This window comes from Myzus persicae, unplaced genomic scaffold (assembly GCF_001856785.1).
Source record: "Myzus persicae strain clone G006 unplaced genomic scaffold, MPER_G0061.0, whole genome shotgun sequence".
Lineage (NCBI taxonomy): Eukaryota > Metazoa > Arthropoda > Insecta > Hemiptera > Aphididae > Myzus > Myzus persicae.
This window is the reverse complement of record NW_019101992.1, coordinates 72,351-89,305: the sequence shown is the minus strand read 5'-3', so window position 1 is coordinate 89,305 and position 16,955 is coordinate 72,351. Positions and strand designations below refer to the sequence as shown.

Here is a 16,955-nt window from a genome sequence, read left to right as displayed (position 1 = left end):
CGCGACCGGCTGCGTCGCAGCGGACGCGTCAGACCACTCGGTCACCTCATCCCCTATTGTTATTATTATTTTTACATGGAAAATGTCGAGATTGTCTTTTGTCATAAGCTAAAATAATTTTTAAATTTCTAGTTATGATAAATCTTACAAATATATATTACCAAAACGGAAGTATAATGTTGTGAATTCATGGCATAATACCCAAAAACTCAACATAAAATTATAAATGTGTAACATCCAAGACTAACGAATATTAGTATACCTATGTCCACAAGCGTCCACATGATTTTGTGTTGGGTGCATCTAACCTAACCTTCGGAACAATAAGTGCTGAGAAGCCCACTTTATTCCGAAATCAAATCGTCTTAACTCGTTCATAATATATAAACTACAAATAAAATAGACAAATGGGTTATGCCATTATGACCTATGTGCATCTATTTCGTATCTCTGCTATGGTTGAATTGTATAATTTTGCAAATTTAAAAACTTTTATCATTTTTAACTTGATCAACAATGAATACCTATAATTTAATTAATTTTTTTTTCAATTATTCATTCAATGTATACTTTTCAGATAAATACCCACCAGCCCACAAGGTCACAAAATCCTAAATATATAACTCATTGCTGCGAAAGTGAGTACATCTATATGTAGGTATATCCCCTGGGATAACCTGCAAAATCTTATTACGTACCATTTATTTAAAGTATAAGAACTGTGAGATTATCTCATCCGATTACCCACTAACGTTAAATTAATTCTACAGCCAATCACTTAATAAATGAATGTTATAAGTTTAAAGAACACCTCGAAAAACACTACATGCTAATCAACATAGATCCGGCTTTACGGCTCAACACAGAAGATACCAACAGGCAACAAATGATGAAACTCCTTAAGAGAAGCTGGCATGTTCAACTAAATTTTAGATAGAATTAGACGATTAGAACCATAACACAAAATGTAGTTTAATATGAACAGAAATAGTAGTAGCATAGTATAACACCGTATTCCTATAACGACCAGCCACTCTGTTTGACATTGTTTAGACATTACATAGGTTGTTCAAAGATTAAACTATTAGTAGATACTATTACTACGGTATTTATAATCAATTTTTATTTTTAATACACACTCATTGTACATACTTTGCATCAACATATCACAGTATAGTTTTGCAATTTCTGTAAAAAATAAACTTCATTGTGTTAGATTACAATTCATATTATTTCATACACATTTTATATCATATAAGCCAATAACCACTTAGTATAAATATTCATCAGATGTAAAAATTAGTTATTCATCATGTGAGCCTTAGTAATCGGTAATCACATATATATATATAATAAGTATATGTGTTTCTGTATTTCACTAAAAGTAAACATTTTTTGTTTTTGATGTTGATGTTGACAAATAATTCTTTAATAGAATTAAGTATTTTTAATATTTCTGTAACAATACATTATATAGTTACTTCGATATTTACATTTTTTTATACATTATTAGCGTGAAATTCAAACATTTAAAAAGATTTTTTCACCGTGGTATCGACAAAGATTCCAAAATGTGTCGCCATTTACTTTGCTACAACAATTTGACAACTGTTTTATCTGATTTTGCGTTTATATCATTGAGACCCAAAAAGATGTAAGTAAAATAGAGAGCCACGAAAGTACTGATTTTACAATAAGTTTTGTTTTTGAGTCACCTTTATTAGTAGGTACTACAAAAAATTATTTAATCGTCACTCTCAGATTAGATTCTTTTAGTAAAAAGAAAATTCATTTTACTTTTGGAAAGTTAATATTTATATTTATTTAAAATCATGTACTTTGTTTATAATTTTTTTTCGATTATATTAATGAAATTTTTCAGTAGAAAAAATATCAGAAATTTATTACATTTATTCGTATTTCGTATTTTTTTTAAGCGTTTTAACAAGTATTGACGAAATTCGTCGAAATCACAAAAATGTGAAAATTATTTTATTTTTGGTAATTTAATCAAAATGTATTTTTAATCATCAACGTCTGTAAATGTATTAACGAATGTTTCATCATTGACCCTACGCGATGGAGATTTACAGTGAAACCTATTACACAAAAGTTCAATTTCACAGGTTTTTTTAGAGTAGATGGCTCAATAATTAGTTATTTTTCAAAAAGGTTACTCAAATTGCCTCCCGACTCAAAAATATTATTCACTTCAACTGTCTCATATGTTAGATAATTGTTTGATAATTGTTTGCCAGTTATTGTTAAACGTTAATAAATAATATAAAAATTGTATAAACATTTTAGTAAATATACTTTAATTAAAAATTATAATAATGTTGTATCTTATATTAATTTCCGAGGTTTGAATTAATTTATCAATACTTTTAAATATTGTCATTTTAATAATTTAAAATAATATTTTTAAACACTGCAACAATTAATATAATAGGAAATAGTACACGTACAACTCTCGATACATTAATATTAATTATCTAGGTATGCTATAGGAGGCAACTCGAGTGAAACAATTTTACCCTCCTATATTTGAGAGACAATTGGAGTGTCACCGTTAGAATATGCAAAAAACCGAGTATAGCTTATGAAACGTTAAAACGAAAATAAAATGATAGCCTACTTGACTAGTGACTACCTACATATAATTATGACTATTATTTTATTTACCTATAGCTATTGCCACTGATTATAAATATTATTACCATTGATTTTAAAGAAATCACAATAAATAATTTAAATATAATAGGTACTAAAAATGTATAATATTTATTAAAAATTAAAATCAAAAAAATTAAAAATCAAAATTGTAAAATATTAATGTATGTGTGTTTTATTCTTTACACGACTCAGAATATTAAATAATTAATTAATTTTAATTTTAAATTATATTTTAAAATTTATGTCACTGTTCAAAAAATTTAAATTTTTTAAATTTGTTTTTTAACGGTTTATGTTGTTAAAAATTAAACTAAATGGTTATAAATAGGTACACATTACATTAAATTAAATTGAATGTTTACGTACTAAATATTGGTGTGTCTAATAAAAAAAGATAAATAAGAATTAGTTATATAATATGTGATACTATAAATGACCCTGCCTCAAAATCTTAGATACAGAGTATTTGGTTAAATAGATTAAATTGAAATCGATAAAAATATTGTTAAAGGAAAACTAAAAATATATTGAATTTCGGTGTTAATGATGAGTTGCAGCTCAAATGCTCAATCCCCGAATCAAGTAAAAGTTTCGGCCTTGGTTTATTAAAGGGATGTATGCATCTCGCCAAGGATTGTGGGAGGGACATACGAATTGTGGCCATAATGATTACCATATATATTATTTTCAGTTTTTGTTTATTTGGAAATTAATATGTGACCTTATCGATCTAAATTATAGACATATTTAAGAATCCAAATCAGTTTTCAGAATTATAATCGCTTTACCAAGTCCGTATGGAATCCGATAGCATTGACAAAATTATATACATATAAATGACTAAATGAACATACATTGTTATTAACGCTAAATCGTCAACTTGTAAATTTGCGTGCGGGAGCACTTCGCTATTTCTTTTACACACAGTCATGCACACGTTAACCACCCATTACTCACATATTTACAACACCCTAACCAAGAATAAAATGAAATAGACTTTAAAATATTATGTGTTAAGAATAGTGTGTAACGAAACTTTGCTATCAAGTTAATCATTTACATTTTAAGATCAAAAACGATGATAATTTAATCGATTTTTAGTCTGGCCGCAACCTAAACAGCTTAAAGGTAATAATATAAAAATGTTTAAAAAAAACAAACATTTTACTTCGGAATAATTTGCATACAGCTGAGAATCGGTACACAATTCAAGTATGGGAGTAACCGAATTGGTTCCCGTTTGGCCGAATTGGTTCCCGTTTGAAAAAGGTATTTTATTAAGTTGAGCCGAATTGGTTCCCGTTTAAAAATGGTATTTTATTAAGTTGAGCCGAATTGGTTCCCGTTTGTGTACAGGTAATTTATAAAATATAAATGTACCTACACGGCTACACTCTATAATCTATAGTATAATATACAATAAGATGGCAATATATTTATATATTGGAAGTTTAGCAAATTATCTGTGATATCCCGATCAATTAAGATAACGATTAAGATATATGTACTTTTATCGCTGTATGGTATATCGTCTATATCCTATGTACGAATGACAATAATGTTGGTAAGCAGTGAGCACTGTACAGTCTCGAATAACACATCGTGTAAATTTGTAATTTGTACTTCGTATTTGAATTTATGTTTTTTAATTTTAATTTTTCGTAATTATGGAGTTTATGTTTAGTGAAAAGGGAACTAAGTTGTTGATTATTGACAATTACAAGTTTGGATTCCAAAAGAACCTAGCAGATAACATACAGAGGTGGATATGTACAAAACGAAAATGTAAAGCATACGTTAAATTGAACGGAGATTGTTTATGTGAAGAAGTATTAACACATAACCACGAAAGTGAAAACGATGGTACACTTGTGCGACAACAATTGACAAATTCATTAAAAAGAAAATGTGACGAACTTATTACAGAGCGACCATCAAAAATTATACGCAAGGAGATAGCTTCAAACAGTCATAGTGAGTCACTACTTCAAAATGATATTAACAGAGTCCGTAAAAATTTGAATGCTGCTAAATTAAGAACAATTCCCAAGTTACCTTCTAATCTTGAAGAACTGCATAAAAGTGTCAGTGAATATTCGTTAATAACTAATCTCGGAGAAAACTTTATTTATGACAACGATTCTGTCAACAATATAATTACATTTACATGCACGCAGAACTTGGAACAACTCAAGAAAGCCACTACGGTATTTGTCGATGGAACATTCAAAAGTTGTCCTAAGCAATTTTACCAATTATTTTCTATTTTTATCAAGGTACAAAATAGCTATGTTCCTGTCGTATTCAGCCTACTCCCGAACAAGACTACTGACACTTACATACTTGCTTTACATAAGGTCGCAAAATATCTAACAGTTGGCACGGTTTTCGTTGATTTTGAAACAGCTATCCATAGTGCCATAACTTCACAGCTACAGCAAGTTACAGTTAGAGGTTGCAGATTCCATTTATGTCAGTCATGGTGGAGAAAAATTCAACAGTTTGGTCTCTCAAATGAATTTAAAGATAATGCTTCAGAAATCGGACAACTTCTTAAACTATTTTTTGGACTGCCCTTATTATCACCTGAAGATGTCGAAGACTGTTTTTATAATGATTTGATGGCCATAAAACCCTACTGCCCAAAATTGGATCAGTTCTTCGACTACGTTCATGATACATACATAATGTCAGACAGTATCTTTCCACCGAAAATTTGGGCTAGATTTGACAAAAATATTGATAGGACTACAAATTGTTGCGAATCGTTCCATTCAAAGCTGAATAAAGAATTTACAACTGCCCATCCTAATATATTTTATTTTATGGAGACTTTAAACAGTATTCAGACATTAAATTATATTAAATTTCGAAGTAATAATACTAGGAAACTTACTAGCAAACAAGAAAAAAATAACAAATTCTTGGAAAATTGTATGACTGAGTACACAAATGAGAAGCTTATGCGAATTGAATACTTAAAGAAAGTTTGCTTCAAATTTGCAAATCAACGATTTTAAATAATTGTGTTTATTATATTTTATTATTTGTATTTTGTACCTACACCTAGTGATGACTATAGTTGACTTCAAAATCAACGATTCAAAATTGTATATAATATTATATCATTTTTTTTATAACACGCATTAACGCACATTTTTAACCAAGCCTACTTTTAAGTTGACAGTCCTAAGCCTGTAAAATGTGCGTAATTAAACGGGAACCAATTCGGCTCAACTTAATAAAATACCTTTTTTAAACGGGAACCAATTCGGCTTACCTTAATAAAATACCTTTTTCAGACGGGAACCAATTCGGCATGTGGGGTTGGAGCTCGGGAACCAATTCGGTACCAGCCTCAAGTATCTCGTCACAAATAAAATCCCAAGTATCCATCAAGGTTATAGGTCACACAAATTAGTTTTTTCCATTTATCACTTAAACTTTAAATGTTAACAAAATTTGAAGACCGAGTAGTTTTCTAAAAAAATTGTATTCACTATGTCTTACCTAAAAGTAATAATTCATGAGTTATTGTGATTTCAAAAATTAAAAAAAATTGTTGTCTTCATAATATCATATATATTTTTTTCATGCCATCTTTAAAGTACATTGATAGGCACTGAAATTAACCGGAATCCTATACTGTAAATAGTACTCTGAGCTACAACTCACACACATAATTATTATTGCTGTTGGCTATAAAGATGTAAGCTGATTACGTATCGTAGTCTAGAATAGAATAAAAGTGGTTGGTGGTTTATTTTTATTAGAATTATAACATTTTATAATAGTGTTTTGCAAAATCATGGATTAAAATAAACATTACAATGGTTTAAGACCAATATTGACATTGAATCATCAAATAATACCTATCAGTTATTTTGTATTTTAAGAACAATGCAAATTGAATGTAGTTTGAATTTACTGTAAAAAATACACAGGTACTATCTAAACTATATTTGATATAATACAAACAATAAACATATTTGTTTTAAACTTTATAGTTTGTGCACATATAAGATTCATATAGCATTTTTAAAATAAAATACAATTATAACTAAAAATAAATTGTTTAAGAGGTTTGGTGTGAGGTGGTGTCTACATTCAGTCGCTTACGCGCTTTGGGTGTACACACCCGCCGGTAGCTTGCTCGCAGATGGGTGACCGCCCGAGATTTTTAGCAACAAAATCGTTTCTACACATACAATAATATGTGTTTCAAACCAACCGTTTCCCCGTAGAATACTATGCTAATAGTATAGCTAATAGTCATAGTTGCCAGCATTTAAATTAATTTAAAAAAAAAAAATACTAAAACTTACCCAATTCTATGAGAAAGAAAATACTTGGTTACAATTCATAAGTTTAATAATAAAATTATAAAATATTCACAAAATATTACAATCAAATTGCTTAGGGTGGTTAGAAAGTGGTTTTCTACTTTGGTAAATATCAAATTGTCGATCAGGCCAGACGCGTTAGGTGTGGGAGTTTACTCTGTTGTAGTTTGTTACTAGGTTGTGGGTGCCGGTCATCGTGCGTAACGTAACATTTTGAAAAAACGTGTGTGCCACTGTGCAGGCAAGTGCTTACTGTCGGTTCGGATTTTGTTTCTTTTGAGTTTACCGTCATGAACAGGGTGTTGTTGTCTTCTCTCTCGTGGCCCCCGCCCATGATCGTTGCTAGTATGTGCGTTGAGTGGGTGAGCTTAAAAATCGTTTACAAACCCTCAACACAGCAGTTTTCTTATATACTGTGTTATGACTTATGGTCCTGGAAAGTACCGTTTTCTATTGTGGTGATGCGTTCGTTACAATTATTATATACATCTTACTGTTGCAATAGATTCAATTTTAAGTTATTAATGATAATTAATAAAATAACAATAATATTCACTTTTATAATAAAATATTTCATAAGATGATTATAGAATACCAGGTTTCTAACTCCTGAATGTGTTTAATTATTGTTCCTCGGGTTTTGGTTCTGGATGGTCAGTGTGAGTTCGAAGAATTAATATGTGTGTGTCAATAAAGTCAAAGGTCAGCTTAATTAAAAAGTAATATGGTGGTTTTTTAACCACATCCTGAAATGTGTGTATTGCATTTAAATAGTTGATGTTGCCGTTTCGGATAGACTGCTATGAGTCTTTTATGGAGCGCGGTTAGTATATTTGTCCTCAGTTTAAGAAAGACCATTTTAGTAACGTTGTAATAAATGGATTTAAATAAAAAAAAAAACTTAGCGTATTTTGGTTCCAAACACACACATTTTGTTAATATAAATTTGAAATTTCGCACACTTAATAGTTAAATATTACTAATATAGTCAAACTATAAATTTACATACTTGAATTTGCTAAAAAAATTTATTTTAACGTTAGAGTTTCTATTACAAGTTATAAATGTTGATACCGTGGTTTATTATGAGTCATTATGAATTACAGTGGATTCCGCTTAATGTGGCCACCGGTTAATATGGGCATCCGCTAATTGTGGGCAAACATGTCTGGTCCCAATACAAATGTACATTAACGATGTTAAATAAAACCGCGTAATATAGACACTCGATTCGGTTTGTGTGGGCAGTTTTATTTTATCATAGCGTTAGAATATACATATATGTATTTAAAAAGGACTAGTTTAATCGGGTTTCGTCGTATCTATGGGATTTTTTTTCACCCTCGGCAACTAGGCCATCGGGTAAGATACATTTTTTTTTTTACAAATAAGTGTGACATAATAATATAAAAAATTATTATTGAAGTTTCAATTTTAAAGTTGTGTCGTTCAGAAGGTTAAATGAGTTTGTTCAATCCTGTCACCTGGAGGAACACAAATATGTTAGGTGATGGCAGGACTGGTCCAAGTATGTCATATAAGTCACCGGATAAATGTTGCGTTTCCTTGCATCGAGGTATTCAAAACATTTCGTGAGGATGTGTTTTATTGTGAGTTCGTGACCGCACGTCATACGTGAGGGGGGCTCACTCGGGACATTTGGTAACCATGAGTTATTCTGGTGTGACCTATTCTTAGTCTGTTGATGATGAATATCTATGAGATTGTGTTATAACCTTCTACATTCAAAGATTAATTTTATTTAGTATATTATATGTATTTAGTTTTATTTGTATACCTAGTAATTATTTAGCATTTTTTTCAATTACATATACGATAATACAAATAAAAACTTTTTTTACTATAATTTTTTTTCAAAACTAATTTCGGTTTTTATGGGCAACCGCTTAATGTGGGCAAACAGGGCTGGTCCCAACGTGTCCACATTAAGTGGAATCCACTGTATAACAATTTAAAAATATTCACTTAGTTGTGACGTGGCTACGACGGTATTGACTGTCGGGGTAAGCCTGTCGCTTTCTGGTAAGAGGTGGTAGACGACGTCAATAAGAAATATGCGAATAAATGGTATGTTTATTAAATGAAAACTATATTGTTGGAAAACAAAAGACAGTTTTAACGAGTCGGAGTCTCGACGGTGTTAAAAATATTCAAGATCAAGTTGACGTGATGACCGGTGCGGTATTTCGTATCGTGATCAGTGGCATTGTTTCATGTACAATGGCACTCGCAAGAGAGCGACGTCTACCACGACTTATTTCCCCCCCCCCCCCCAATTGTGCCGGAAAAGTCGACAGTATCGCGTCGTCGTAACCCGTGGTGGTGATTGGTAAAAGCGTAAACCGAACTTTGACGATATAGAATATTCAAACATATCTATTACAATAACGATTTATCTTCAATCGATCTGTGTTATTTAGTAATTGATGAAAACATATTGATCACAGAAACCTAAGACATATCACAACGTATATATCTATATTTAAATTATAATTTTCCATACTCAATGAGATTTTCAAAACACTTGAAATACAATTTTTTGATATTTATGAATGAATTTGAAATATTTCTTTAAAAAGTTTAAGATTCGATAATATTTTGTATTCTTGGTGTATTAGCTTATTATGTACACAATTTCAAATGTATTGATTGTTTAGATATTTAAAATTATTATTATACGAAAAGAAAGAAATTACACGTACCTGCTTCTCCTGTAAGCAATAATGTTTAATTACTTTATAGTTAGTTACATTATATTCTCCATAAATAAACTGTATGCACAAGTTTATATTATTGTTAATCTAAGAGTTCTAGATTTTGAGGATAATAGTCTTTCATATATTATTGTAATAAAATGTTATTTTATTAAACTTTAATAAGTGATAACTCTAATGAATATTAATTTATTAAAATGTATTTCAGTCATATTTGAGATTAACAATCACATCTGATTCCAAGGGTACCTATACCAACTATAGCTTCAAAGCCAATCTGGAGTGTTCTAAGGCTCTAAAGTCTAGACTCATATTCTAGAAGATCATATCACCGAATGAACATAATTTGATTCAAAAAATTTTCTAAACGTCGTGAGGGGTTAGATTAGGGGGGGGGGTTGGGTTGCAGGCTAGAAAACCGTACGTCCTGAACTAATTAAAAACACTGTGTCCTAACTAATTTTCGATTTTTCTTTCCGTCATTTCAAAATATGAGATTAAAAATATATCATGATATACAAATACTTACCAAATTGATCTGAAAAAATATAAATATATATCTATAGGTAGTTACTAATTATACAATTATATAAATGTACAACATAAAATTGAATATGTTAGACCCCTTTGAATTTTGATGAATTCTGTTGTGTGGATATCAATAATAGATATTGACTGTATTATATATTTACAATATTGTGTGCATATTTCAGAGTATTGTTAAAATACCATTCTTATTTTGTGTTTCACATTAAAGGGCGTATGCTCTTAAAAATTGAACTAAGAAATCTATCTTACTACTTATTTTAGTTGTTGAGAAACATTAAAAGTAGCAGCATTACAATTGAAATACAAAAGAACTTCTCATACAGTTATTCAAGAGAACGGTGAACGGCTTTTGCCTCCGTCATGATTTCACAGAAATAAACATGGACCATACTTTTAACCATACAATTAAATTGTTCGTACTTTTTTCCTGTTTATATTACCAATGCATCTACGATTTAATTTTAATAATATATTTTTATTATTTTGGTATCACAAATGATTAACAACTAAATTACAATTTTGTGTTGCATATTCGTTGTATTATACAACTTACGTTTTGTTTATGAAAATGTAATAAAAAACGAAATTCTATTTTGCGTGTTTCGCACTTTTTTCTTGCATATTTTGACTTTTATTAGTGCATGTTTTCAATCATATTTTACAATTTAAAATGCATATAAATAAGGAATTTAATTATGAATATTGTTCCCCATTTTAAAGGAGACAAAATACTTCGGTCTTCAACACAAGAGGTTATAGTGTCTGATGAAAAACGATGTTTTCGATTAAATTAATTTTATTTTTTTAGTTTCGCTAAAAATAAATTACCTAGATATTTAAAATGTAGTAACAATTGTATCTCTTACATTAATACATTATCTTGTTTTGTGTTATATTTAGATAATTAAAATTTTTTGTCAAATTTATAGTATATTACAAATTATATAGGTAATTGAGTGAAAAAACGTCAATGTTATATAATGTTGTGCAAATTTTCTCATTAGCACTGCAGTAAAACGAAATATCTTAAACATTTACATAATCACAATTTTTTTCAAGCATTTATGTTCGAATATCAAAATTGTATGAAATTCACCAAAATCACTAATCTGTGTACATTTTATTATAATTAAAAATGCAACAAATGTTAGTGTAAATACCTAAGATTTGAAAATTTGATAAATAATTTAAAGCAATAATAATTATAAATTTAATGTACTTAACATTAGATTTATCTTCAACAAATTTATATTATTTAGGAATTTTGAAAAAAATATTGATCACAGAAACCTGAAACATTCCACTGCCTAGTACATATTTAAATTATAATTTCCTATACTCAATGACATTTTCAAAACATTTGACATTTTGTAAAGTTTATGTATGAACTTGAAAAATTTATAAAAAAAAAAATTATTAGTGTCGATCACATTTTTTATTCTTCTTGAAATAGCTTGATAATTGTATACATAATTTCAAATACATTGATTATTTATGTATTTAAAAATATTATTGTTTATACAAAATAATTAAATTATACTTACATGTTTTTTCTGTAAATGATAATGTTTAATTACTTTATAATTATTTACTTTATATTCTCCATAAATAGACTATATATATATATGTTTATATTATTGTTAAACAAAGAATTCCAGATTTTGAGAAAAAAATCTTTCATATTATTAGTATAAAAATGTATTCTATTAAACTTTTAAAGGTTATAAATCTAATGAATTGACTGCATCGGCATTATCGCCATCGGCGTCTTCTGCGACCAGTGTTATCAACAATCAATAAATAGATACCAACAATACTACATAAAACACAAACTGTAATTACGCGTCCGCATTTAAAACTAAAGTAGATAGATCTAGTTCTAATTCCTCATCCAAGATAGGTGACAAAATATCCGACGGGCTCAAACCAGCTGAGGACATCTTCTCCAATTATTCACCCATGTAAAACATCAATTCAAATACGTATTGGAAAATTTCACCAACAAAAATCTAAATATTCACAGTATCTGCAAAGACATAAACTCGGATATTACATCACTTATGCTCTTGATTGATCCAGTACGACCTCAAGTCACTGAACACACAACCAAAGCTCAACTCACCAGACTGGCTGACTTTCTATTCCAAGCCTTACCCCCGCCTCAAGACAACTAACCCCCTTTACAACCACACTCAGCTCATTCTCAATACTCCTCCTGGCCTCACCCGGTATACCTTTCAGTCTTTCACTATCTATTAATATCACTTAATCATGAGCACAATTATTAAATGGAACATTAACGGCTTCTATAAGCGCTCAGTCGACATCAACTATATCCTCTATGATTTTCAACCTAAGACTATCTGCTTTCAAGAAACAAATCTAAAGGATAACCACACTACGTACATCAAAAACTACTCAGGTTTCTTTAAAAACAGAACTTTCGCTAATAGAGCAAGTGGTGGCGTTGCCACATTCATTAGTTATACTCTCGAAAGCTAAGACATCCCAATAGTGTCTGACCTCGAAGTAACAACTACACTCGTAAAATTTGTAAAACACTTATGCATATGCAATATATATATTTCGTATAGTAAAATCTTAACAAAAAAACATCTTTACAAAAATGTTAGGTGGAATAAGGACTGCCTAGAAGCAATTAAAAACTATAAAAAGAGACTCAACCGATACAAAAAAATCAAAACTTCTGAAGACCACATACTCCTAAAAAATGCTAGGGCCATAGCTCGTTATACTACTAAAAATAGCAAAACCATCTCATGGCAAAATTTCACTTCCTCCATAAGCCAGAGTACAGCTCCAAAAATAATATGGAACAAAATAAATGTTATCAAAGGAAACAAATTCAAAACCATTCCTGATATACTGCACTACAACCAAGAAAAAATAGTCTCCTCATCCAACGCCGCAGAATCCTTTGCTCATTTCTTTCAAAAAACAACAGTGATGAGAACAATAATCCAGACTTGATCACCCACAGATCTGCCAACAACAAAGTACCTGAAATAGTATATACTCAAATCAACGCTCAACACGACTTAGATCTGGACATGTCTGAACTGACGTCGGCACTACAATCTTTTAACATCAATAGTCCTGGACCCGCCAACATACCCTACTCATTCCTCAAAAATCTACTAGAAATAGGAATCCAAACACTTCTCCTTATATACAATACCATAGGACACAAGGTTTCTTCTTCACTCAATGGCGAAATGCTAACGTAATCCCCATTCCAAAACCAGACAAATCCAAATTTAAAATCGAGAACTATAGACCAATATAGTTAATCAGTACTTTAAGCAAGCTTCTAGAAAAAATTATAAACAAACTTCTAATTTGGATGTTAGAATCCAAAACTCTCCTTAACAAAGAGTAATGTGGTTTCAGACGTAACCACTCAACACTTGATGCTTTAACCTCAATACATACTTACATCTACTCCTCCTATAGAAGCAAACAACACCTCATTGCAAGCAACTCCGCAAGAAATAATGTACTCAACACCATTAATCCTATACGTAATCAAGGTATACGTCTGGCTACTGGAGCTTTTAGAACCAGCCGGGTAGATAGTATCTTATGCAACGCTGGTAAACTGCCTCTTGAACAAAGACGCCATAGCCATATACTCAAATACATATTAAGAATTAAGAGTTTGCCTACTCATATATCCAGCAAGATTCTTGAAAATTCTCTTGCTACTAGTCCCATCAACTCAACTACGAGAATACAATTTTTGAACATTTCACAACGATCAGTACAAATCTTGGCCTCCAAACACAATCAATGAGCAAAACTCAACTCTCAACGCCTCCTTGGATATGGTCTCCCCATATCAATACACAACTCAGCAATCACTATAAAAATTCCACTGACAGCACTATCATTCGTAATCTCTTCTCTGAAATAATGTCTCAACAATACCCTAGTAGTACACCTATATACACTGACGCCTACAAAAATCTCAACAGTGTGGGTTTTGCTGCAGTTTTAGGACATGAACATTACAAATTTGCTCTCCCTTCCAGCACCAACATCTACACAGCGGAAACCTGTGCTATACTCGAAGCTCTGAAAATTGCCTCCACCTCCAGTTTGGACTCTTTTGTTATCATCAGTGACTCCTTAAGTACTTTAAAATCAATCCTAAATCTCTACTCCACAAATGAACTAGTACTGCACATTCAAGAACTGATATCAACGTCAAATAAAACATTCACTTTCATATGAGTCCCACGTCGGCATTTTTGGCAACGAAACAGCAGACAAACTCGCAAACGAAGCTACACTTCACCATAATGCTCTAAAACTAAACCTAACCACATCCTCAGAATCACTCAACATCATAACCTCAAAATTTTAGACACATGGTAGAAAACTTGGTCCAACGTCCGCCTATCAATTAAACTAAGGAACATCAAGCCTCACATCAAAAAATGAAATTTTCCCTGTAGCCTAAAAAGAAGAGACGAGGTCATTATAACCCGTGCAAGAATAGGTCACACACACGTCACACACTCATTCCTCATCGCCAAGGAACCTGCTCCAATATGCAACGCATGTAAAAGTGATCCTATCGATCGACCACATTGTAACAAGATGCCTTAAATACTCCGAAGCATGGAAAATCTTCAAAAACTCAACATCCCTCCGACTCGCTCTCAACGAAGAAAACACTGAAGCAATATACACAACTTTCCATTATATCCATCTAGACCAGGGGTCGGGAACCTTTTCGTAGGAAAGAGCCATTCTTTTAAAAAAATACAAAACTATGATATCCAGGGAGCCGCACAGGTTTGAACAACTTTTTTTTAGTAGGCAATAAAATAAAAACATAATACATAATACGTCTTAAATTTAGAAAATACAGAAAAACTTTTTTTCATTAATTCATTATTATTATTATTATTATTGTTTATACAAATATAATATTATTTAATTAAACACAATAAAACACAAAACAACGTATCTATTTAATATTAGTGGGATTTTTGACACTGAATTTCTCCAGACAGCTTATTCAATTCTGGAAAGTAGTCTGTAGTTTTCAACTTCAAACAAGCATCAAGGCTGATATCATTCAGTTGATTTCTTAATTTATTCTTAATAAAGTTCATGTTTGAAAATGTTTGCTCACAAATGTAAGTAGATCCAAAAATGGTTAAAATTCCGAAAGCGACCATTTTTAATTGGCTGAAACTTTCGGGAAGACTATTCCATACGTCAAATATAACTTTCTCTTCTTTTTGACATTTAGCGAGTTCCGTCCATTTATGGTTCGCAGCTAAAAATCCTTTTTCCCTTTCCAGATTTTCAATATCCGTTTTCAAATTCTCAAATTTTGTAGACCAAAGATCTTTGGTTTTTAGTTCTATTAATTGCAATGAAAATAGTCTTTTGTCGACAGATGGAAACGATGGAAAATTAATTTGTCCAGTTTCCGCTATGAGTGGTGATGTCAAGAACTTCAACGTAGATTTATATTTTCGAAAATCTTCAAAACGTCTACTAAACGAATTTTTCATGGATTGAATGGCCAATTTAAAATACTCCAAATCAATAATACAACCTGAGCTTTCCGTGTACTCTTTCAAAGATTCAAAATGATCAAGATTTCCGCTCTCAATATCTTCTGAAAAAAGCTGAAGTTGTTGTTCGAAAGAAAGAACAGTTTCCAGTAGTGTATGTGCTGTATTTCCCTTACCTTGAAGCTTTTTATTTAAGTGATTTAGAGATGAAGTCAAATCTACAGCAAAATACAATTTTTGTAGCCACATATCATCGCACAATTCGGGGTAGTTGATGCCTTTATTCGTTAAAAAATCTTTGATTTCGACTGCAACCAGTTATTAAATTTAGATGTCGATTGTTGAGATTTACGAATCAACTCGGCCACTGCTGTTTTTCTTTCATTTCCAGCTGGGTACGTCTTACCAAAAGAATCGTGTTTTGATAAAAAATGACGTTCAATATTAGATTTTTTATTGTTTTTGAAGTTTTCGTCACAAATAAGACATTTTGGTTGTCCCATGTTGTTCGGGACAAATGCATAAGTATCAGTCCACTCACTTCTAAATCCTCTATTTTCCTCTTCAATTTTACGTTTTTTGTTTGTAGACATCTCGAAGTTTATAGAAATACCTCTATTGGAAAAAAAGCACAAGAAAAAAATACCGAACAACGTCGCACTGATTTAATTGACCTGACGAGGACCGTGCTCACGTATCGACTAATATAATTTTGTATTCTACCGAATAATGATAGTCGAGTTTAATAGAACACACACATGTTAATAACTGTGCGATAAGATTAATAAATAACTATTGAGAAAATCAGAATTATTGTCGTTATAATAACGTATAATATAATTTATATTTTACGGATATATCTATATTGATAATTATCCAAAGAGCCGCAGGTTGCATTAACAAGAGCCGCATGCGGCTCCGGAGCCGCAGGTTCCCGACCCCTGATCTAGACCATAAATTGTAAATAACTGTATATACTATATATTATATTATCCTTGTTCATTTTTATTGTAATTGTAGGCTAATAACCTTATGACGTTGAAGCCTTTATCCTAAATATATAATATGAAAAAAAACTATTCAATAGTAAAGCATTC

The 16,955-nt window shown here is 30.8% G+C and overlaps 1 protein-coding gene across 1 annotated transcript; it reads right to left on the bottom strand.

Moving 5' to 3' along the window:
* Positions 1-15,309: 15,309 nt before the first annotated feature.
* On the bottom strand, positions 15,310-16,451 carry LOC111030952 (general transcription factor II-I repeat domain-containing protein 2-like). Its single transcript, XM_022310699.1, has 2 exons — positions 16,400-16,451; positions 15,310-16,166 (listed from the first exon to the last, which is right to left on the bottom strand). Exons 1-2 carry the CDS (start codon positions 16,449-16,451, stop codon positions 15,310-15,312), a joined length of 909 nt encoding a protein of 302 aa, XP_022166391.1.
* Positions 16,452-16,955: the final 504 nt, after the last annotated feature.

Coding starts and splice junctions, on each gene's coding strand:
- LOC111030952 (XM_022310699.1), bottom strand. CDS start 16,451: ATGTCTACAAACAAAAAACGTAAAATTGAAGAGGAAAATAGAGGATTT. Junction 16,167..16,399: donor GGAAAATAGAGGATTTAGAA/GTGAGTGGACTG, acceptor AACTGGTTGCAG/TCGAAATCAAAGATTTTTTA.